The 25,391-nt window shown below is 44.8% G+C and overlaps 1 protein-coding gene across 3 annotated transcripts in view; it reads left to right on the forward strand.

Moving 5' to 3' along the window:
* Positions 1-3,096: 3,096 nt before the first annotated feature.
* LIN28B (lin-28 homolog B) overlaps positions 3,097-25,391 on the forward strand; it is a 99,656-nt gene continuing 77,361 nt past the window's right edge. The window contains exons 1-3 of one of the 3 annotated variants that reach the window (XM_064412806.1): positions 3,097-3,423; positions 13,425-13,473; positions 20,558-20,742. In XM_064412806.1, the coding sequence (XP_064268876.1) occupies positions 13,440-13,473; positions 20,558-20,742 (219 nt within the window). In that variant the 5' untranslated portion in view covers positions 3,097-3,423; positions 13,425-13,439. Of the gene's footprint in view, positions 3,424-4,234; positions 6,306-6,381; positions 13,474-19,398; positions 19,597-20,557; positions 20,743-25,391 lie in introns of those variants that run through there. The other 2 variants (XM_064412807.1, XM_064412808.1) reach the window with 2 other exon arrangements.

Consider the following 25,391-nt stretch of genomic DNA (forward strand, 5'->3'; position numbering starts at 1 on the left):
AGATATCTGCCTAGGTTTGCAAACGGAACATTCTTGAGAATCTCACATTAAAATTTAAATCTTCATAAAATGCTGCATAATTTTCATAAGGACACAAAATAAAGCAGAACAGCATATTTTGGCACAGCTTTTTCAAACAAACTTCTAAAGAAATCACTTCATTTCTTTGGCCCCACTGGCAAATAAAATAGGAGGAAGACACATGGAAAATAGGAAACTCCTCTGTTACTAACATTTTCATGGGATCATTAAAAAAGTAAAAGAAACCCAAAGGCAAAGAAGGAGACTAATGGCTAAAAAGAGGACAGAGATAGTTATGTAACTGCACACAGCCATTGGCAGCTAAGAAACAGTTTGGACCATGAGCATTTCTGGGGGAAAGAAAACAAGACCCTCACCAGCATCCTTCTATAGCACATTTCACATCACTTTTGTTGCCAGCATACAGAGAACATTTAGCTTTAAAACTGCAGTAATTTATTTTGTTTGAGTTTTATTGTAGACTTGATGTGGTTTTAAAAGAAAAAAATATGTTAGCCAAATGGAAAAAAAAATGCAAATTCAAGATCAGAATGAGAAAAATCCCATAGATTAAGAGGAACAGTCTCCTGAGATCAGAGCTAGTCCAAGGGGCAAAAAGCTAAGCCTGAAAACTGGAGAGCAGAGGCAAAGACTCGCTGCCAAGAGCATCTCAGTCATATCAGTGTATCCATTGGCCAGCATAGCCTAGTCCACAATATGTGAAAATGAGTTTATGAAGATTAGCATTACTGTTGGCTGGAAGAGCTGTCATAGATATCTTCAGGAAGCAGCAGCATCTCTCCTCTTAATTGTGAAGGGCAAGGACAGAGGAGGCTGATTAGAAAACCATGAGGAAAGTATGGGAAGTTAGTGGGCAAATAGGATAGGCTAAAAGAAGGAAAAGGGTCTGGGAATGCAGTAGAGGAGGAAAAAGAATATTTAGAAGCACATCTGCAAAATGTGGATTGGGATGGCAGGCCACTTTAACAGGTCACATTAGAAAGAAATGCCATGGCTCATGAAAATGCCTACTATTGTTTAATCTGCATAGGAAGAAACAAAATTTTCAGCAAGTTCTCAGGGGAAAATCCTATGAACAAGGTCAGTGGAAAAAAGGTGAAAAAAGAGAAAGCAATAGGAAAAAAATGCAGCATTTTCACAGCCTGTTTGCTGTGATTTATTGAAGGAGTTCAATTCTGCTTATGCTCCATATATAATTTTTTTAATACAAACTTGCTATAAAATTAGGTTACATCGTATTCTAAGGGCACAGTGAAACAAAGCATGTGGGGAAGTTTCTTTTTCTGCAAAAATAAATACCTCAGCAGAAATAGCGGGTACCAGGAAGGAACTCTTTCCCTTCTATAAGAAATAAATAAAAATTAAGTGAAAAAACAACTTCTGAGCATGATTTGGTTTTGCTTGTTTGTTTTTTCAGAAAAGATGGTGTAGTCTCAAACTATTAGCCAAATACACCCAAAGTTGTGTTAAGGTAATATAGCTCTGTGCTAGGCTAGATTTATATATATACACACAGAGTATGCACCAAATTCTAGGAAACAGTCAAATATTAGCATTCTAGATAAATGTGGGTACTTAAAATCTCATCTGTGAAACATGACGCAGCTTTCCATGGCTGTGCCTAGATAAGTTGAAGTGAAACAGTTTGGTCATTTGGTCTCTGGAAGACTCCCTCCCGAGCCTTGGAAACATTTCTGTTCCACACAAAACCTTTCTGAGCTAAGTAAGGCACAGTATTTGAAGGCTAGAAACATTCCGCAGCTGCTTTAATCTTGGTAGGCTAAGATCACAGAGCAAAATTCTGTGTAAAGCTTTTTCTGTTGAAAGGAAGTTATAAAGCTATGTATGATAAGAATTTTAGCGCTGACTTTGCGCTTACTTACACCAAAAAATGCTAATGAATTCTTGAAAGCCTTACTGTACCCTCAAAAATTAAATCTACAAAGGAAAGCCCAAGAGTGGGAAATCAAGGCAAGCATACTAATGCCTAATGATAGAAAATACATGTGAGCTGGGCTCACTACAGACTGCGTTTTTATCTTGCTCTCTTAAGGAAACAGAATTGCATTTGCTGTCCACCTCTTTGCTCTCAGGCTAATTTTGAACCCTTTTCACAGTTTCAGCCCAATTCAATATAAAGGACCCAGAAATACTATGTGTCATGATGAAAACCAGCAGTCAGGAAAGTGAGGCTGCTAATCAGTGTCCTCTCAGGATGGAAGATGGTGTGACTTCACCAGTTGCCTTCTGTTTGACCAGTTGGCTGATCCTCAGCACATGTGAGGAACCACACTGCTGAGAAACATCTCCCTTTTGCTAGTGCATGAAGAAAGCGGTGACTACTGGAACCTGTGTAGAGTGGATTGGTAGGAAAAAGATGTGGAACATGGGTGATAGGTAGCCAAACTTTAGTAACCCTTCTATTTTTAGAGCAATGAACAATATACCCTTGGGTGAAATTGATGCTGGTTTATGACAGTATGTAAACTATGACTGGGACACTCCAGTTAAGTCAGGACAAGCTAGAAAAATAAAACTTTGGCATTTTTAAAGTCTCATATGCCAGTAAAGGAAAGCAATCATGCTGCAAGACTACGGGGAACAGACAAATTCTGGACAACCCAGTTGTACAGTGGGAATGCTGCCTGCTTTGTGGATGTGGACTGCACACCAGCACACCCCGCACCTGCAGGTCGTGGCTGCAGCTGGTTAAAGTGTTGCTAAAACGCGCAAGATCGTGCACACAGGAGCGATGTCCCCCCACCTGCCAGCGGCGGATTTGGGGGCGAGCAGCAGCGCAAGAGGACACCGCAGCTGGAGAATCCTCGGGGCGGCGGAGCCGGAGGCAGCCACCGGTGCCGAATGGCCTCCATGACGCGCGGCCAAGGAGGCGCCCGGGGGAGGACGTCGCTGGCGGGATGCGGCGACCCTCGGCGGGCGCCGGCTCCGGCGGGGCCGTCGGGCGGCTCCCGGGGGCGCGGCCAGCCCCGCCCCGCCCGCCGGCTCCCGCTGCCCTGGAGCGCCCCCGCGCGCAGCCGCCGGTGCCGCCCGCCCGCCCGCGGGGAGGGCGGCGGGGCAGGTGCGCGGCGGCTGCGGCGGCGTGAGCCAGCGCCGGGGCCGTGTCCGCCCGCCGCCGCCGCCCCTCCTCGCTGGCTGCCGCTGCCGCCGCCTTCCCGCCGGGAGCAGCGGTTCCCTCTGCCGCCGCAGCTCGCTTTCTCCTCCTCCTCCTCCGTTCCGTCCTCCCAGTGGCTCGGGAAGGCAAAGACCCCCGCCGGGCGCGCCCGTCGGTGGGTGCGTGCCCCCCAGCCCCCGCGCTCGCCTCGCCACCGCGGCAGCCGCCGGCACAGCCCCGCTCAGCCCGGCCACCATGGCGTGCGGGAGGTAAGCGAGCTCCCTTCACCTCTCCCTTCGCGGGTCTCGCCCTCCCGCCGGCGCCGCACCTGCCGGGGCGCTGGTGGGCGGCCGCGGGGAGGGGACGGCCGGCGGGTTTCTCCAGTGCCGGCGGAAAAGTTGCGCTGGGCGGAGGCGGAGCGGCGCCGCATTGTTGTGTGTGCGGGCGCGGGTGCGCCCTGCGGGCGGCGGCGGGGCGGGTGTACTTCCGGGTTCGCACCTTTCTCCCTTCGCCGCCGCCGCCGCGCCCACTCCTCCGCCGGCCGCCGCTGCCCCGAGCCCGCCCGCTCCGGCCCCGGCTGTGCGCGCCCGAGCCGCCGGCACGGGGGAAGGGGGCGCCGGGCCGCGCCGCCTGTCAAACGCGAGCGACGACGGCAGCCGCGGCAGAGGAAAGGGTGAAGGGACGAAGCCGCCCCTCGCACCGAGCGGGGCGCGGAGCGCAGCGCCCCGCCGAGAGCCGGTGGCGGCCGGGGCCGAGGGACCGGCCGCGGGGACGGTGCGGCAGCCCGACGCCAGGGGGCGGCCCGCGCCCCGCCGACAGCCGCCGCCGGATGGCGGTGACCGCCCGGCGAGCGGCCGCGGCCGGGAGGGGCGGGCAGGGACCGGCGTGGGGCGCCCGCGGCCCGGCGGAAGGGAAGGCCGGGGAAGGAGAGCGCGCTGACGGCGGGACGGGACCCGCCGGGCGACGCGTCCGCTCCGAGGCGGCTGGGGAGCGGAGGATGGGGCGGAGGCGGCGCGCCCCGAAGGGTGCGGGGCTCGACCGCCCTGCGGTAACCACCGGCGGGGCGGGCGGGGGCCGCGTGTCACGCGCGGCGCCGTGTGCGCGGTGCGGGGCGTTTAACGCGAGTGGCGGCCGGGCCGCCATCTTGGATGCTCCCGCCGCGGAGCGCGGGGTCGCGGCCGGGCGCTGCCCGCCCCCGGCGGGGCTGCGGGGACAGCGCCGGGACCGGGGCCGCGTCCCGCGGGCGGGCGGGCTCTCCGGGGCACCGTGACACGTAGCGCCGCGGCTGGCTCTGAGCTGCCGGCCGTCACGGTGCGGGACGCGGTGCGGTGCGGGGGAGAACAAATAAAGTGCCGAAATGCCTCCAACACGCCGTGCTCCTCCGTGCGTGGTCGCGCGGCCGCGGTTCCGCTGGCTCCGCGGTGAGGGTACGGCCGCGGTACCTCCGTGTCTGAGCGCCGGCAGCTCCGCTCGGCTGTTGTGTCACTGTAGTACACCACACAGCGGGTCAGATAACCAGGATCGAATGAGAACGTCAGTCTAAAAATAAGTGAACAGCAGCAATGCACGCATTTTGTCCAAGCTGTATAAAATATGCAATTGGTGTATCTAAATAAATTTGACAAGTCTAAGTTAATTTTAAGTATCTTTTTAGCTTTATCATGAGGGAATTACCCATTTTAATCTGATAAACATATTACCTAAAGAGATTTGTGTCATTTACTTGGTTCTCTCTTAGCAGCCGGTTAGCTTGTTAGTGATGGCGAGTAAATGATGTACGATGATCTTGCAGTGATGGGACAAAACAGTAGTGCATGCTATACAGATTTGTTTACAGACTTGACTCCTTTTCCTTATGTAACTGGTCTTGCTGTTCTTTTTAAATAGGCCGTTCACAGGGCTGTGGGTTTTTTTCCCACCTGTTTTGGAATTTCCCATCTTGCATAGAAATTGCAAGTATGGAGAAGTGTCCTGTCATGGACAAGTCATCGGATACTAAGAAAATAATTACAGCTGAATTTGGTCACAGTTAAGTTAAATGTAGTTGTGTATACTTTTAGTGATATCTGTATATAACATTGTAGTGAAGTGCAATAGTGCATGTTTACTCTTTGACTGATACCCGTATGCTTCACTTTTTTTTTTAAACACACTACTGAAAAGAAAAACCGAAACTCAAACAAACAAACAAACAAAAAACCCCTTAAGACTTCAGAGGAGGTAATACTGACAAACTTGTTTGAAAAATTATTTGTAATATATGCAGCTAAGCCATAATTCTTCAAAGGATGATGATTTCTTTTCCCCTTTGGTATAAGAGTAGTAAGGATTAATGTTGAATTAAATTATGACCTAAATTATTAATACACCAGGAAGTCAAGCTTCCTTTGCTGTAGTCAAATGAATCATGTATGTAATGGCAAAGGTAGTGATTATGTCTGATGTTTGTCCCTTGCAGTAGTTACAAAAATGCAGCTGTACTGAAAACTCTGCATATGTGTGTATTACAAAATTCTACTCTGATCATTTTAAAATACATTCTGTAAAGGACATGTGCTGCTGTCTCACTTTTATCAAAACTTTAAAAAATAATTAATCTGAAAATTTATTAGGTGGCATGTACTGAGAATTTCATGAGAGGGCATACAGAAGGAAGAAGGAAACCCCACATGCTGTCCCTCCTAGGCCTGAACAGCTGCAGTCTAGGCCATTTGCAGGATGCAGTGGCAGGTCACACGCAGTGTTTCATATTGCATCGCCGAGCACAGAAGTGAATTTTAAAGCCCAAGCGGTTAAGCCATTTGTTCCTCCTCTTTTTGTGCTTTGTAACCCCGTGGCAGCGTTTTGTTTGGGCGGCAGCTGAAGCCCGCGGCGCCAGCGCGACCCTCGGGCGGAGAGGCGGGAGCGCCGCGCGTCGCTCCGAGCAGGGCGCTGGGCCGGGGGGCGGCTTCCAAAGGAGCGCTTTTCCCTGGGCAGCTTCCAAAGGAGCGCTTTTCCCTGGGCGGGCAGCCGCGCATCCCCCGCGGAGCCCGAGGTGTGGCCGTGCCGGCCCGTGGGGATCGAGGGGCCCGAGGGGCGGCCGTGCCGGCCCGTGGGGATCGAGGGGCCCGAGCGGTGGCCGTGCCGGCCCGAGGGGATCGAGGGGCCCGAGGTGTGGCCGTGGGGCCCGTGGGGATCGAGGGGCCCGAGGTGTGGCCGTGGGGCCCGTGGGGATCGAGGGGCCCGAGGTGTGGCCGTGCCGGCCCGTTCTCCGCGGGCGCGGCGCTGTCCGCGGTGCTGAAGCCCGCGGCCATGTTCCCGCCGGGCCCGCTGCCCCCGCGGCTCTCGGGCCGCGGCACGGGAGCGCTCTCACGCAGGGCCTTTATGTAGCACGCTGTATCGCACCGGTGTCGGATGCTGACAGCAAAATCGATGGCAAATACTACAGCGCTTTCTCCTTCCGAACACGAGCTCTCCCAGCAGCGCAGATTTTTTTGTAGCCAACTTGGGAAGCTTAACGTTACCTATGTGAAATGGAAGTGTGCGGATGAATCCAGCAACTAGACAAGAACTTGGTATTCGCTATTTTTAACCACGGGTTCAGTTTATGAAAGGACGTTCTGAAAGTGAATATCAAAACAGCGTGTCATCACTGGGAACGAAATAACCACTCATGGCACAGGGAAGCTTCAGGAGAAAGCAGGTATCCATTAGCAGCAAGGCAAACACAGGCATAGGGTTTTCTCCTTTTTTCCTCTGTTTGAAAAAGACAAATTTAGAAAGGTGTGCTGTCTAGATCTTTTTTCCAAATTCACTTTAATGTGCTGCAACATCTCCACTACATGAAAAAAAAATTAAAAGCTTTTTTTCATCTCAGAGACAAGCATTCATTTTCTGTAATTGCACACTGGATGTTTCAAATACAGTTGCACAATAAAAAGCAAATATGCTCCTCTGGTGTGATGTGTAGAGGCTGACAAAAAAAGAAGACAAAACCAACATGGTGTGTTTCATATGGGAGGATAACACTTTTAAAAATATACATTCTGCTTCTAAAAATAGAATGAATTGATATGCAGAATGAATTGACCTTCAAATTAAAGGTCAGAGGTGACAAACCAGGACAAAGGTCATGCAGCTCATTTTCAAGCAATCAGTTTCTAGTTTTTTTCATAGTTGAACAATAGCTTAATTATATAGAAGACCAAGGACTGTAGTATTTAACTAGTCAGTTCTAGCTGAGAAATAGAAGTACACAATTTTACACAATTCCCTATTTTATTGAATGTAGTTCTGTTAGGGAATTATTTGTGCTGTTACTGATGCAAAAATGTGTCTGTCTTATTTTAAAATATTTAAATATATTTCTTAAGTTAACATGTAATAATCCACCATCTGTATTTAATATTACTGCTTCAGAGATGAGAGGGCTGTGTAGCCATTTTCTGATTTTTCAGTGATTATAGCCAAAAAAATAAATTCTGCTTGTGCTATTGTTTCAATAAAGTTAGATTGCAGGTCCATTCATTTTGGCATTCATGCACATACTTATCATTTCCAGTGAACCACTTTCCCATAATCCTACTTCCAGTCTGCAGCATTCTGTATGTCCATATGAAGTAATTAGACAGATCTAATACCCGACTGTAACTAAAATTATTATTTTGTTATATGCACTAAGATTCAGTGTTCTAACAATTTGAAGGTATTTGTTCAGTGTTTCTATCAGTCATATCACATTTAGACTGAACCAAACTTTCATAAATATTCTGAAGGTATTCAACAAATATTTTATAGGCTGACCATATGCAGTAATGAAATACCTAAGAATAACTACTAGAAATTTGACTGTTAAAATGTGTACACACTAATAATTTTGTATGACATATTGGGTTTTTGCCTTTTTTTCAGGTACTTTATATCCTGTACCTACTTCAGCTACTGATGTATACATTGTTTCTAAAGTTTTCATATTTTCTTTTAGAGATTGTGAATTTTAGTTATATATCACTGATGTTCTTGTTTACTTTTTTTTCTGGTTTGAATTAATAACCTATCTCCACTAAAGTTTATAAAAAATGACTATTGCATTACTTTATTTGTTTGGTTGTTTTAAACAATGACTCAGTTAGAAGCCATTGACATACGGGACTGATGTCCACTCCATTTGAAATAGGAAAGATGTGCCCTGAACTGTCCACTTTTCTAGGAAAGTGAATATTGGTGTTTGAAATACAGACACTCATCTGCTCTTTACAATGTTTGATTATTTTAATGAACAATATCCATATCAGTACTTGATTAAGCGTATTACAAAATACAAATCATGATAAAATCCATCATTAGTAGTGCTCTCAAGTAATAATTAAGTGATTAAAAAACCCAGTAAAAATGAAGAAAATAGTCTGTGGTTTGTAGGTAAATAGCACATGCAAATAAAACAAAAGTTCTGTGCAAAGGAAAAGATATGTGAAGGTGTGTAAATTCCATCGAAACAAGTATTCATGTAAAACATCTCAGAAAGAAGGTCTGAACAAACCATGCTAAAATTCTTATAAAAGTAAATAAAAATTACTCATTTTTAAAATAAAACTTATAGTGCCATCACTTTTGACAGGATGATATTAAAATCCTATTTGGCTGCAGTATTTTTATAACCTAGGTGAAAGTTGTACGTTATACAAATACTGAATTTAACTTGTCATAAGATTCGTTCTTAATTTGACCTTTAGCAGGTTTGTTTTTTTCCTCAGTACTTCATTTGGTGTTGTTTTGTTTGCAAATAGTTAGCAAGTGGGGAAATAAAATCTTACTCTCTATATGTAGTTTCTCACAGAAATAAATAACAAAATAAATCAGTGATCAAGCTCTGAAAAATGTTACCTGGTTATGATTTGAGAATTAGGGCTTTTAAAGTTCTTTTCCTTAGAAAATACTGATATTAAGTAATTTAAGAAGTACAAAGAAAAATCCATCAGAAAACATATAATAAGATCACAAGGTAGTTTTCTCATTGTTTCATTTGCTGTATAGCAAATCAATGTGTAGCAATTTCAAATGCTCTTGCTAACAGTAAACTGGAAACTAAATACTTTAAATATGTAAGAAATAGAACAGTAGCGATTCCTTTTTACATTGTGTGTTAAAAAAATTCATCTTTGAATCACAAAATATTGTTTGAAACTTACCTGGTTTACATTGCTTTTTATTAAATAATTATGATCATTATATGTATATTCAAATACAGACCATAAGAAATTGCATATTTTACTAAATCAAATACAATAAATATGAAAATTGTATATAATTAATTTCAATCCTTTAAACAAAAATAACCTTGTTTAGCATATTCTTTTGTTATGTATTATTAACATTTTAAACTAAATAAATGGTTAATAGTTTTTATTGCTTAAACAATTGTCAGTATAGTAGTAGCATTTAATTTTGAGGAGAAACTCTGATCCTAGAATTGTCAGTCTTTCATTCTGATATTGTGTGGAGTTCTTCATCCTTTTTATTGCCCAAAAGAATCAGATTCTGAACAATGGTGGAAGCACATTCTGCCTTTCTTTATTCCAGTTCTCACTGTAGTCAAATGACATTCTTACACATAATTAAAAGGTGTATAACTGAATGTTTGTTTGTTTGTTCATTTCCTAAAAACTAAGATATGCTTAGCCTCTTCCATATCAGAAAGAAACCCATATCTGGGCTATTGCCTAGCTGTGTTATTTACCTGAAGCTGTAGTTACCCTCCTTCAGATCAGTGACAAAAGTGAGTGAAAGTAGAAAAGAAAGCTAAGTTTTCATTTGCTAGTTTTCAATAATTTTCTTAAATCAGCATTGTGAAAGTATTTGTAAATATCTGACACATGCTTGCTTTCACCTTCATATGCTAGAAAAATACTGTAATTGTGTATAAACAGAAGTAGGGAAGAAAAGCAAATAAAATGATGGCTAAACAAAGAATAAAATTATGAGAGCTTTCAACTTTATCCACCCTGTCATTGCATAAGGACATTAACACTTGAGTGTACTTTTTCAGGAAATCTTAATTTTTGTTATATATGCATTTCAAAGTAACTACATTGAACTGAATTAAATTAAAAGGGGAAAAAAGAGTTTAAACAATGAAAACATCTGAGGAGGAAATCCAATATTTAGAATTGCACATTGAGGAATCTGTGTAAAACATGTAAATTCAGAGTGCCAGACAACACTCATTTGTGAGGTTTGAAATCAAAATACTGTGTGCATAATGTTTCTATCCACAGTCAAGAACAGTAAATAAGGTTAATTTTTACTGATTGGTTCAAGTGACACCAGAGTTTGTTAATATATCTGACTGGTGTGTATGTGTATATAGATACATTTTAAAAGCTCATGTTTTATGCTCTTACTATGCTTAGGTTCTGTTCACCTAAGTTTTAAATTTTTTTTGTATACTCTGCAGCATTCATCCATTAAGTCTTCACTCCTGATGAGTTAACTGAAAGAAGATCCTTTCAACACTGGAATGTTTTCCCCTATTCCTTTGCATCACTATATTCCTTGTTTGTTATAAAATAAAGGATTGGTGGGTTTTGTTTTCTAGTTCTTCTACTCTCTAATCATACTTACAGTACTCAGCATTCTTAAAAAAAATACTGCTGTCTTTACTCTGGAAGAAAACAGTCCCTTGGCTACTACTGTGAAAAAAACAAGTTTAAGATTAATTTTTCTTTTCAACTTACTTTTGGAGGAAAGCATATATCTTACTTAAGTGGAGTAACTATTTATGTCTGCTTTACTTTCTTCCAAACAATGTTTCTAACTCCTTTGGCAGCAAACCTGCTTAAGGTAATGAATTCAAAACAATCCATATCTCAGAGAATTAATTTTAAATAGATACAAACTTGCTGTTATTTTTTACTGATCAATAAGTTGTCAAAAATAGATTACATAAGCTGTAAATTTAGTTGAATTACAGAATGTGCTACTTGTAAGGGAAAGTGGATTACCTTTTTTGGGTGTTTGTCAGTGTGCCTTTAACTATACTGCACTTTTCATTGTATTTCCTATCCAGCAATAATTCCATATGGTGTTCTCCTGCATTATTTTTCATGCTTACTTTTACAGTATCCTTCCACATGCTGTGAACGCCTAGTTAAAATAGGGATTGCTTTCAAAGCTAGTGACTTTTTCGCTGGAAACATCTTGCTGTCTAGTACACAATTCCTCAGCAGCATTTATTTACTTACTTGCAGTTACAAAGTTCATGTAAATGCCAAGATAGTTTCAGAAGTAAAATGCCAAAATAATTATTTGCTTGTACAGCATAAGCAGGCACAGGAGAGTTCAGCATGACCCATTTCATAGCCCAAAGCTGCTTCCATTTAAATCAGAGGCTGATTTTGTATGTCTTTCAGTAGGCTACGGTAAAATACATGCCAGAATAGTTTCTCATTTAAACTATCTATTTAAATGAGTTCATAGAATTCAAATGTCCAGGCTCTTCTACACGAATACATTTTATGTCAAGCTTTAAGTATTGTATCAGGAAGCTTTTTGTAATAACTATAAAATATATATATATATACATTTTTCTGCTTAATAATCTGTGACTCTCTGGAATATGTGATGCCTTTAAAATGTGTTACAAAATTACAGTACTAGAAACAATAATTACTTGAACTTGTCCTGTTTTCTGCCACAGTTTTTTAAGAACCGTACTTTCCTCCTTTGAATCCCAGCACCACTCCCCCAAATACTTATTTTTAATCCCTTCATAAACTGAAGCAGGCTATGTTCCAAAGCCAGGGACGGATCCTTTGCTCTATGCTTGCATATTTCATTATGTTGCATAAATAATGCAAGTAAATCTGAAAGACACAAAAGCCACATAGCCACAGGTTGGCAGAACAAAGAAGCAGATACAAGAGATTGGGCTTCAGTGCTTGAAGGTGTAAAAGCAGAGTTAGGTTTAGTACTAGACAAAAGTCCTCACGATTCCATTGGAAAACTTAGATACTACAAAAGAAGAGGAACTGAGTCAGCTTGCCAGTGTTGTTGCACTGTAAAGAAAGATTGTACCATCCCCTTTTCCAATTTCTGACATTGGAAAGGATTCAGGATATTTGACTGTAAGGGAAAAGTTAGCGAAAATTGGTTCTAATTTGTTTTTGTTCATTCTTCTACTGACTTTGCTCACTCCTAGTAGGATATCAAATTTTATTTTTTGGTTTTTATTAAGAGAGCAGGATAGCTGTCCCGATGTCCTCTTAAATTGGAAAAAAGACAGAACTCAGATTTCTCTAAAACAGAAGAGAAACGGGTTTATATCTAAACAGGTTGATACTAGAATTCCTTGTTTCTTTTTGAAGGGGTTTCAGTTAACATAGATTATTCAAAAAGACAGTAGAGGGTGACAGGAGGACAGGCTTGTGGCAGGTGAGTTTGTGCATGCTCCTATCTATTCATCCTTCATTTGTTAAGCAAACTGGACAACCTAAGTAACAGGAATACTCCAAAACCAAGGTATTTTCCTTAATGCTTCATGCCATCTGCAGCAGGTTTTTTCTGTGTGATATTTTTGTTGACATTATACAAAATAAGCCAGGCCTTTTTCAACTAGAGCAAAAGTACACCTTTTATGAAGTTTCGGTCAAGTCACACGTCTGTATTTGTATGACTGATTGATTTTGTTTAGATTGAGACCTAGAATTTCATATTATTACATACTATGCTCTGCAGTTTTGTAAGTCATAACTAAAAGCATTTTTCTGTTGATACTCATAAGTGGGCATTGAGTTACTATTTTGACCATGAAAGAATCCTGGAGAATTATTTTTCTTGGCTTTTCTTAAATCATATACAAGATATGACTTGATTGTTTAATATGTACAATTTAAGCATAGTAAAGACAACATACTAGTTCTTAGGTTACCTACTGCAATTAAATATTGATAAAGGAAAACAACACCTTCCAATATTCTGCAAATCTGTGTCTTTTCCCTTTTGTCATCAATTGTGTAGCTTTCATAAGAGACTAATGAAAGGGGCAATGCTTTTACTGATGCTGGGTGGTGGGGGGAAAAGCAGCACTTGATTTTTTTCTCTTCCGCCTTGGTTATCTCACTGTGGTTCTGATGAGCTAGGTAAGTCTCAAACAGTAGGTTTACAGGTCACTTCATAGAGGCAATGCCCTGGCATTTTATGGCCTCCTAATGAGCCGTTAAACTGCAGATGAGGTAATTAAATACGGTACTCCGGGACAGTGAACGCGGTACTGACTCCCGCTCTCTGATTTTAGGTTCCTCAGAAGACGATGAGGTCATTCAAGAAGGTCTCCTCAGGCTCAGGTCAGTCTTCTCTCCAGCGTCTAACGTGGCTGACTGTGTGTCTGTGAAACTGAGGTGCTTCAGCACTTCTGTCCCGCTGACTCTCATGAACGTAATCACTGTGTGGGATGGGGAAGAACCGCTAATTTTGTGCACAGGCTTCAGAGTTCTTGTTGGATGCAGTCTTGAGTGTTCGGCTTCTGTAAGAAAAATAAACAATTACATGAGGAAAGTTTATTTACAATAACCCCATGTCACATACCTGTCGCAAATGGTGGGAGCCCACGGGTTTGTACGAGCGCTGCGGGACCACCATCGCGGCAGACAGCCGGTGGGCGCACACACCTCAATCTCGGACTAAAAATTTAAACTCGTGGAGTTAATTCCGTGCCACTGCCACACTAGCGCCACGCACCTCCCCCGATCGCGACGCCTCAGCAGTGCCGCCCGTCCATCCCCTGGCCCCCGTCCATCCTCCTGCCCGCCCCTCCATCCCCCTGCTCGCCCCTCCGTCCCCTGCCCCTCCGTCTGTCCCCTGCCCGCCCTCCGTCCCCTGCCCCTCCGTCCGTCCCCTGTCCGTCCGTCCGTCCCCCTGCCCGTCCGTCCGTCTATCCCCCTGCCCCGGCGCCCTCCGTGCCCGCCCGGGCGGGCGCATGCGCGGGCCGGGGCGCGGAGCTCCCCGCGGAGCGGCGCTGCGCCCCTGAGGGAGGGAGGCCCGTCCCGGGGACACCGGTGATCCCGCACCGCGGGACGCGCTCCCTGCAGCGCTGGGATGGCAGGCGCCGGGGGTTGTCTGTGTGCTGGGGCGGGAGGAGCTGTCCGTGTCACCGCCGGGCACTTGCCCGTCGGGGAGTGTCCCGCCTGAGGAGAAGGGCTGGAGCGAAAGCGCCCGAGGCGCGGACCCGTCCGCTCATCGTCCCGCGCCTGCCGAGCGGGAGGCGAAGCGGTGACACCGGGCCGTGTGGCCGGTCCCTCCGCGGTGGCCGGTGTTCCCTGCGGGGCGTTAGCCCTGTCAGACGGTCTCCCGCGACGACTTCCAGAGCCTCCTTAAATCCCCCGGGGAAGCGGCCGCTATCAGCTGCAAGTGCGCAGCTGGGAGACGGTTGATGTACGTGAGACCACATCCTGCCCCGGGCTCTCCGAGCGAGCGCCCCCCGCGCCCTCCTGCCCGCGGATCCCACGCGGGATCACAGTAATTGAAGTACTTTCAGGAGCGCCCCGCAAACCGCCGGCACGCCCAGCAGAGGTGCACGGACGGCAGGGCGGGCCCGCGCCGCACCCTCGGCCGCCGCTCCTCCTTCAAACTGAACGTGCTCGCAAAGCTCATGCTTGAGACCGCGCTCCGACCCCAGTCCGAGCAGCGGCGCTTGCGAACCTCGGCGGGGGCTGCCCCGTCCCCGTGAGGGAGCAGGGGCGGGCTCCGGGAGCGTCCGCCTTGGGTGTGACGGCTGAGGAGCGCCGGGGAAGCCAAAAAAACGAGCTGCTGCGGCGGCCGGGAGTGAGGGGAGAGAGGCGCTTTCTGAGCCCCGAAACTGCATTTCCCGAAAAGAGCCGCGGTTCGGGACAGGCGCGGTGCATAAAGCCTGTAACTTCATACCCGCGGTCGCACGTCGGGCAAATCCCGTCGCTGCTCGATCCGAGCCGTGGCAGCGCGCAACCGGGACGGGCGCTGTTTTGTTAAAAAAAAAAACAAATTGCATATTTTCTACTATCAATGCTCGCGATTTAAAGCGAGGGTAATAAGCCCGACATGGGGAACTGGCGGAGTCCCGAGCGCATCCGACCCTGCTCTCCCAAAGGCGCGGGAAGGCGCCCCGCCACGTCCCCGCTGGGAAGGAGCCGCATTTTGTGGGAAGTGTTAAACAAAAGCCCGGGGGCAAAGCCCGGCTGTAGGGCAGGGTTGCGGGGACAGACCCGCCGCCCCCCGGGCCCTGACGGAGCGCGGCCGCTGCACGCCCGAGGCTCCGCGCCCGGCGGGCGCCCGACTCTGGCCGTGGCCGGCGGCGGCGCAGCGCCGGGATCGGGCTCTGCTCCCCAGGAGCGGCACGGCCCGCCGGGAGCGGGGCCCGCCGCGCCCGTGGCCACCGCCGCCCTCGAGCCGGGCGCTGCGCGGCGGCGGAAGGGGAAAGCGGCTTTGGCGCCCAAAATGTAGGTGAGAGGGTTTTGGCGGGAACAGCTCCGCACCGGCACAGCCTCCCGGCCGTAGGAGCGGCGGGAAAGCCCCCACCTCCGGCCACACATTCGGCAGAGACCGTGTAGAGAAAACACGACGGGCATCTCGTTGGGTCCGACATCGGCGGGGCGGCGCCGGGAGCCCAGCGCGGGCCGCGGAGAGAGGGGCCCGGGGCGCCGCGGCGCCGGCGCTGCCCCGCCTGCCGCCCGTCGGCCAGCAGCGCCGGCTGCGCTTTGAAATGGGAAGTTGTGGCAGCACCCCGAGCTCTGCTTTCAAGTGTAAAACACGCGTTTTGTTTCAAATGCACACATGCACGCGGCTCCGTCGTTTGTTTGGATTTTTGTGGTTTGGTTTTGTTTCCCTGTTTTCTTTTGAGTTTGGGGTTTTCTCTTTTTTTCCTTTTTTTTCCCTTTCTTTTTTGGGGTCTTTTTCCCCCCCTTTTTTTTTTTCGGGGAGGGGGGGTTGTACGGTTTTTTGCCTTGTTTTGGTTTTGTTTAGGGGAATAGAAGAAACCGAAGTTAGGACTTTAAAAGCTTTAGGAAGGTGACAAATAGGAAATCCAACACCACTGGTTTTGGTTACATAGTTTCAAGGGAGCTCTTGCTGTGCAAGTAGAAAGACAATGATTCCAGCTTCCTATAATTGTCTTTTCCAAAATTAGCATCTGTTTAGCGAAATGTAAGGATAGAAATGGATTTTTTTTAAATGTAAACTATTACCATTAAACTAGTTTGGTTTTTTTTCACGAACTGGCTTGTTCCGTAGGGTTTTCTTACCTCTTCCTCCCTCCTTTCAGAATGAATTTTGGAAGGGTGTTGGTTGGGGTTCTTTTTTTTCTTTTTAAATTTTTTTGTTCTTTTACCCGGAGAGTTCCCAGCTGGCAACAGCTCTCTACCTTCCACAAAACTTGAAAGGCTGATGTCCCTTGCAGGAAATGAATGAGTCGATAACATCTGACACCAGTGACCAGTCCAGTGACCCCAACCTTAATTCCACTAATACTGGAGGCCTGAAAATCTCAGTAAAGACACATTGCAAATCCCATCCCCCTCCATTTTACAAAATCTGCACTTATTTTGCAACCTAAGAAAAACTTTGCAACCAAGATATTTACCTTCATTTATTTACGTGGTTTTGTAGTCGTTCATTTATTCATAAAAGAACATATAGTGAAAATTTATTTTCACTGAAACTTGCTAAGATGACATTTTGTCCATTTAATGAACTCAATCAACTCGTTTGTGTCTGTTTAACCAATATTCTAGCCGCTAAGGATTTTTTTTTTTAATACCGAATACCGGTAAAATAAATCGATCTTTTAAAATAAAGACTCTAAAAACTTTATTAAACGGTTATTTTCTGTTTTTTCAGGGGCAGAGGGATCTTGTCTTTTATAAATATGCTATTCTGCCACAACATATGTAGTCTTGGGCAGTTCAAGTAAGAGGTGTAAGGATTGTTTTCTTCCGGTAACCTTAATTTCTCGTTCATAACTGAGGTTTCACGTATATTAAAATCGCGTACATTCATTACATTTTAGATATCGTCCCGGTCATAAGATCCAAGCATATAAAATTACTGGAGATTTAATATTGCAAAATAATCTATTGTAAGGGGGAAAAGGAGGTTATGAGCCAAAAGCAGAGCTATGTAGCACGACTGCGAAAGGCAGGTCAGTGTAGGAAGTCGACCTGACTGTTGAAATAACCTATAGGAAATTTACGGTTGAAGACTGCAAAGGAATTTCAGGATTTAAAGCTTCTGCTCCACTTGTCAGGGTGCTTGTATTTGTACACTCTTGCCCACCCTCGCCTCTTTCTTGCAAACGATCACACGGAGCCTCCACCTTGGTGTTTCACACAGAAATGAGGCGCTAGCAGGGGAATTGACGCTTTCCTGAAAGGCAACAAAAGGAGTAAACAGGCCCATGGGGGCAAAGGCGTTCCCCTTAATTGGGCAGACTGATCGACGCCACTTCCCAAACAACAGCAAGTGCTTTGCAAATGCATAAGCCCCTCGCATTCAGGTTCTGCACGGATCAGTTTGTTGCCTTGGCTTTTGTTTGTGCGTCCTTGGGATAAGAGAGGATGCTGGGGGGAGGAGGGGGGAGGTTAAAAAGAAAGTCGGACTCCAGGTTTTTACAAGGTATGGGCAACGTTTAAAGCACATACATGTATATATATTTATATATATATGTATAAATACCGCATGGAAAGACAGGTTAATGCGAGTAGGTGGTGACGAGGACAGAATACTTTCATCTATAACTTTACAGTAAAGGAGATGGGCAGGTGGAAGAATAAAACTAATTCTCCCCTGTTTGTTTTTCACGTTTCTAAAATATTATTTTAGAAGCGTTTGGCCGTGCGTAGAGCAGCAGGAAGGGCTGGAGGGCAGGGCCATCCATAGCTGTGTACCTGTGAGCGCGGAAGGGGAGTGCCTTTGCAAAGGGGCTGTTACCAAGCCCGTTACATATCACACATTTCTTCTCCGAATTGGATCCCCCCTCCCGCTGGCAGTGAAGACTTAAAACAGCAGTCCCCGGTCACCGTTATTTCTCCCCTCTTTGTCCTCTTCCCCCGAGGCTTTTTTTTTTTTTCCTCCCTCTTCTCCAGTAAATATCTCTCTCTGTCAGTCCTCTCCCAACTGCTGATTGAGGTTCACTCCAATTCTCGGCTTGAAAACTGGGCTCTTATTTAGGAAGTCATTAATCACATCCCCTCCCCCGGAAAGAGATGGCGGAGAAACCTGTGAAGTACAATTCCTCGCCCCATCCCCCCTCCAGAAATGTTGTGAAACGCTGGATCTCCGCACATTCTGGGGCATATTAAGGTGATACCGCGTTTCCGGCGCCTTTCTAATTTGAATGCGAAATTAGTAACGATCCAGTTGCGCATCTGCCCGCGCTGTGCGCACAGGGTGCCACGGATGCCTGCCGGCGCTCGCCGTGCGTGTGTGCACACACGCGTGTCCCCATCCGTGTGTACACACACGTGTGTCCCCGTCCGTGTGTGCACTCACGTGTGTCCCCGTCCGTGTGTGCACACACGCGTGTCCTTATCCGTGTGTGCACACACGCGTGTCCCCATCCATGTCCTCACACACGTGTGTCCCTATCCGTGTGTACACACACGTGTGTCCCCGTCCGTGTCCGCACACACGTGTGTCCCTATCCGTGTGTGCACACACGCGTGTCCTTATCCGTGTGTACACGCACGTGTGTCCCTATCCGTGTGTGCACACACGTGTGTCCCCGTCCGTGTGTACACACACGTGTGTCCCCATCCATGTCCGCACACACGTGTGTCCCCATCCGTGTGTGCACACACGTGTGTCCCCATCCATGTCCGCACACACGTGTGTCCCTCCTCCGGGAGCATCCCGCCTTCGTGCGCGTACGCGGAGCCCGCTGCGGTGGGCACAGATACCCCCATCATCTCCTCGGCACGGCCGCCCCTGGTGCAGCTGTTGTTCAGTGGGCTGTATCTAGAAACACACGGATCTTCCTACGGATTTCTGCATGCACGGGAGGGCAGAAACCCCAGAATAATACGTCATCTCGATTTCCCGTAAAGAAGCGTGCAGATTAGCTGTCCGAAAAGGAAGGGGAAAAAAAAAAAAGCGCCGCGTTGGAAATTTCTTGTTCATTCATAAATTATTTTGGTGTGTCAGGCTACTTGAAATGGCGATTGGCTGCTCCTGCCTGCTGCCAACCCCTTAAGGATCCGATGCGAAATTAGTAGCAAGAAAGCATGTAATTGACCGAGTCACGTGTGCGCAGGGGGCCAGAAACGGAGCGAGAGAGACGGGGAAAAATCAAAAGAGGGAAAGCACATTAGACCATGCGAGCTAAATTTGCGATCGTTCAAAATCAGGATGTTAGATTAATGCAGAAGACCACTTCGATCCACAGGGAAAGTTTTCATCTCACGAGTTTGGAGCAGAGGGCCCGTGGGGCAACATGGCCGAAGGTTAATTTTCTTTTTCTATTGTTTTACTATGATTTTCGCTCGCTCGCTCGCTCTCTCCCCCTCTCCCCCCCTCCCCCCACCCTTTTTTAACCCAACTATGCATTACCCTTTTTTAGCAGCTCGCGCAAGGGGGCTTTCTCCAAACCCATTGTTACCCAGCTCAGAAACTGTTCCGTACCGCCCACACCGATTCACAACTTGAAAAGCTTTCAGGGGGCTATTGTTTGAATTGTTCCTGTTTGATTAAGCACAGTTGCAGTGGTGGGATGAGAAAACGGCCGTACACCTGTCCCAACTTTAATCGAAAGTTTATTCCAAGGAGGGATGGATACACGGTGGAAAACAGTGGTTTCGGCGCTGCATGTGCAATAACCAGTTGTGCAATCTACCCAATTTTGCTCATTCTCTCTCCTCCACCCCTCCTCGGCCGGCCTCCCCCCTCGCCCCCCCGGTCCTGCGCCTTGCGAGGAGAGACTAATTGGGCTGAGAATTTCTGTTGAGAAATGGGATCGGTCTTAAACCAGCAATATTCAAGTAAAGTATCGCGTTCCGTGCTGTAATGTGGCTGAAAGATGGAGTTAAATGGAAAAATACACGTATGTACAGAAACGTGGGCTGCCCTGGGCTCGGAGAGAGGGGGAGCCTCCGTGCGCAGTGTTTCCTCTCTGTAACCTCCGGTGATTTAATTTTTTTACGTATTTTGGGGAGAAGGTTGTTTATTGTAGGATTTAGAAAAAATACGCACTTTTCACCGTTTGCTTTTTCATTTTGTTTTGTTCGCCCCCTTTTTTTTAAAATTTTTTAACCCCGTTCTGTTGGTATTAATTCCTTTATACAGCGGCAAAAGGATGTTACCAGAATTTAACTCTTTGCTTTGCATCTTGTCCCTTTCTTCCTTCTTTTTCTCCCCCCTGTCCCCCCCACACCCCCACACCCCCCGCCTTTCCCTCTACCTCAGCAGGGGCGAGTAAAGGTGGAGACGAACCCGGGAAGTTGCCGGAGCAGGAGGAAGAAGAGGAATCCCAGGTTTTGCACGGAACCGGCCATTGCAAATGGTTCAATGTGAGAATGGGATTCGGGTTCATCTCCATGAGCAACCGAGAGGGAAGCCCCTTGGAGTCTCCAGTTGATGTCTTTGTACACCAAGTAAGACCCGTTTTTGTCTTCCATCTCAGCCTGCCACATTTGGTTGAGCGCAGTGGGACTCCGGTTTTATGTGAAGAGAAGTAACCTATTTTTTCTAGGTATTTAAGTACATCTGTAGTTAAAGAGTTGCCTTAGGTAGTGGTTTTGTTGGCAGTGTACAATTGGAGTAAATAAGGTCGTTAGATTGTGCTTAGTCTCTGTGGCTGGTGATTTGTGCAAGGGTATAATGTTTCTTCATATCTTCCTCCTTGGTTGGAAAAGTCTCCTGTGGTTTTTATTTATTTTCAAATGTCACACTTTTTAACAAGGTTTATCATTTGTCACCAGACTGATCAGGAGCAGATATGCCTTTCCTTGGAAACTGTTTAAAATTAAGCTGGGAAAAGGATAAATAAATGTCGGGTTTCATTCAGATAACATTTGAGTACAGTTTTAAACGGTTTACTTGTAAACCTCGAATTACTTTTTAAAAGCTCATCTGAGATTAGTTAGTGAAATTAAGACATAATTATGGTGTTATTTTGCAGTAATTCAGACCTGAGAGTGTCCCTGTGGTGATACTCTGAAGTGTGTATGTGGTTTGGTTGGTTGATTTTTAATTATTCCTTTCTAGGGAATTAAAAAAAAAAGAGTAATTATTAAGTATTCAGACCAAACGCAGTGTCTCTGTAAGGCTGTTGGGGAGACAAGGGGTGTATGGTCCATGGTTTTAATTTTAAGCAGCATGGTTGGTTTGGTGTTTTGAACGTGGAAACTGGTATGAATGCCTTCATGTTAAACGAGTTACAGATGCAAAATTTTGAAATTTTCAATTTCAAAATATGAAATAATAAGGGAACTTTTTTGAGACCTGTACTGTGGTTTGTGAAGAAGACGTTCCCTGGTCCTTCTGTAAGTGCCCAGTTACAACAAAGCTCTTTTTTAATTTCACCCATCTCCCCTGTGATCAGGGAAGAGAAGAGAGATATCAGGTAAAGAGACCATTTTGGGGTTGGCTAGGGCCATGTTAGGGAGGCAAAATGCATCTTTTTACGTGGCTGTCCGTTTTCTATGACGTTTGCAATGACGGTGAAGGGGGTGTTCCATGATTATAGAGTGACTCCCTTTTAATGTTGCGTTTGGTGGCCCGGCTTTATTCTGCAGTAACTTTATCAGGCTTTTTTAAGTCATACATCTTTGATTAGGTTAGTAAAAAGGTGGCTGAAACTTCTGAAGAAAGTGCTGCTGTGGCCTGTTGCCTTGCAGTGCAGGGTGAGGTGGATTTCTGGGCTTGGTGCCTCACACACACGTGCCCTTGCACCTAAGGGCCTGCACTGCAATACTGCTGCTTGCATTTGAAATTATGTACAAAGCGTAGAATCCAGTAGTGAACTCACTACATTCCTACACTTCCTGCTTTGTACTGGCATATAAGCTGCCCCCTCTTTGCTGCTGCTTTTTCTCTTTAGAACTGAATGAATGAAACACTTATCAAAGAAGGAGCAGTCTTCCTCCTTTTCCCCTTTTCTTCCCTTCTTTGTATCTTAAGTCACGAAGTTGCTCTTTATAGTTCTGTAAATTACTTTAAAGATAAATCACCCTCCTTCTTAATGTAACTTTGTGTTAATGTATGTAATTTTTTTGCTTATTGAATAGTAGAAGATAAATATTTAAAACATAGCAGTACTGTTAATAAAAAACACATTTGGAAACAAAGATATTCTTAGAGCTGTGGAAATAGAGAAGTATTGAACTGCGTGATAACCTGATACATTTAAGTAATACTAGACAAGGTTTTCGGTTTCATAATGGAAAGTAGTCATAGAAAATAATAAAGTAGTAGTAAATTTGGAAGTCTATTGAGTTGTGTTCCCTAAAGGATGGGAAGAGATGGAAATGTTAGACAAGTTTGTTTATGACAGTTTAATAATCTACAGTTTATCCATACCCTTGGGTTTCTAAGACAATCACAGTGTAAAATGCAGTGAAAAATACCATGTTTCATTGCATGTTAACTGTGTGCCTCGGTCATTTTGAGTTTACTTAGAGATACGTCTTACTGAGTGAAGTTATTATTAGTATTTTGCAATTAATTGCTCTTGCAGCAAAAGAAAGTATGTTTCCTATAATTTTCATTTTTATGAACTCTAAAGTGTATATATATACACACAAACTTCACAGTGACATGAATCTTCTTTCCATCAGTTTTCTGTGTAATGTAACAGGGAGAGCTACTATCTGTTGTGTTTCAGAGTACATTTTAGATAATTGATATTGCTGCATAGAATGCTTTGTTAGCTAACTAGCTGACCAGTTCTAGCAGTAACAGCCAGAGCATAAAAATGTCTTTAATTCTGTGATGTTATTTAATGCTGCTGCTTGTACGACAGCCTGTTGCCTGAGCAGTGATTGCACCCTATTCCTATTAGTTTAATTTGAAAAAATCTGTCATGTGAAGGGTCCTTGTCAAGGCAAAGATGTTAGTTTATTAATCTGTTAAAACAAAACACTACTGTTCCAACTGCTTTGAAAACACTTCATCTTTTAAGTGTGTGCAGGGAGTGTTGCATGTATTCATTTGCTCATTCTGCAGTTTGTAGCTAATAGTATAATTTTATAGAATTAAGCAGTCTGAGCAGGGGAGAGAAGCTTCTAGTTTACATAGTCTAAGTCCTGTCAAAGCTATCTTGAACCCTGCAACAGTATTTTTACTTTCTTGTCTTACCCTTTTTTGGTGAGGTTATGCCCAGTTTATGAGATCTTGCTATGAGCAAAAACTTACAGTATGTCAAGTCAAAATTCCTGTAATAGTTTAAGCTCATTATACCTAGACTTTTGAGCTTGCAATAAATAATTTTGCTTTCTTCTTGGAGTTCCCCCTTAGCTATGTGTGCATTATAGTCACATTTTTCTAAAGTCAGTGCTTTGCTAATTTTATATATTGATATATTTTTAGAGGACCATGCTTTTGTTTGGACTTCTCTTTCCCTTCACCCAATGAAAGTCCTGTTCACAAAACAGCTGCAGTATTGAGTTTTTAACCCTGCCTTTTAAGTCCTTCCTTTAGTGTTAATCATTTCGATTGATCTCCTCTGAACTACCTTCAGACTGTTGTTACCCTTCTGGTAATGAAGTACCTAGAGCTGGATGCATTATTTAAGGTAGAAACACACCAGTCATTATATATGTGCATCTATGTGTCTACACTGTAATTTGGTACACTTACACAAATCTACAGTCTTTTCCTTTGTAGCTCTATTCTAATACAGCTTACATCTTTAAGTCTTGTGGTTGAGTCATTCAGGGTCATATAAAAATTATGAGTCCTAAAAACGATTTTATTTTTTGAGCAGAAGCCATGCTCAGTGCAGCAATGTGTCAAGCCAACTCTGTTTCTTCTGAAGAAAAAAAAGGAAGAGTAGCAATGATAGTCCATTGTAACATTTTTAAATGCAAGGACTGTGCACCTTACTGAATTTGGTTCGATATTGTCATATGTTCTCTTTATAAGTTACCATGGCATGAATAATACAGCTTGTTTCTCTTTTGTGATGTGAATTCTGGACCTAGTTATGTGTGAGTGGCTCTTATTAAATTTTAGAAGAAGATCTATTTGTCAAAAGGTAAAGCAGACTGGAGAGGTGAAGTGAGGGAAGCCTTTTGTGGTGCATGTGAATAAAGGTCTTCAGTGCAAAGAACTCAGAAGAGCTGAAGTTCTCATAGAAATGAAAATGTTCTCAGAAAAAGTTCTCAGAAAATGATGATGTTTGTTATATTTTTTTTGCACATTCAAAATTAGACAACTTATATATATACTACATCTTTTGGATGCTGGCAGTAAGGCAAAAATGCTGTATATTCTTTTTCACACACATTTTGTAGAGGCTGAGTTAGAAACAAGTCTTTTTTCCTTTGCTTAGTGTGAAGTGCAGATGGTAAAGATGATCATGAGCTGTAGGGTGCTGAATGTAAACAGATGCAATTAAATGCATGTTTGTGAGTATCGAGGGTTAAGAATTTATGTCTGTTTCTCAGTAATGTGTTTTTCAGGATGGAATAGATTGTTCAGTTTAGACGGAGTTTCTTGGGACCTGGCTCTGTAGTCCAAAATTCTTACCACATTAAGGGATTGATACAGTATTTCTGAACTGGGACCTTAAACACAATCAGTCTTTGGGATCCTCTTTTATGAGATGAGGAGAGGAAGGAAGGGAGGAGCAGCATGTAGGAGCTGGTGTATTTTGTCTTCTCATTGAAAGGAACATAGTTGGCTTGAAATTTTTCACTTTCATCTGAACTTTCTTACTACTACTGCAAAATTTGATTTTGCACCCTTTTTTCTTGCATTGAGTCCTTCTGCACTGTACTATAATTTGTGTATTATAAAGATTGCTCTTACTGTTTCAACTACCTATAACAAAAGAAGGAGGAAAAATTATTGAGACTATTTTGATTGTAAACAGAAGAATAAATGGAAAATGAGATACAAGCAGCATCTGAACAGTCTTTTCCCTTAATGCAACCAACTATCCTTTTCAATGATGAATCAGATGCTATTCCTTGAATTCCTAGTTTTTACGCACAGCTGAGCTACTTTTTCTATGACAGAGTAAGGCATGACATTATGCACTCAATGCTGACTTTCTTATATTGTGGGCACGTGATCCTGT

The sequence above is a fragment of the Passer domesticus genome, chromosome 3 (assembly GCF_036417665.1).
Source record: "Passer domesticus isolate bPasDom1 chromosome 3, bPasDom1.hap1, whole genome shotgun sequence".
Lineage (NCBI taxonomy): Eukaryota > Metazoa > Chordata > Aves > Passeriformes > Passeridae > Passer > Passer domesticus.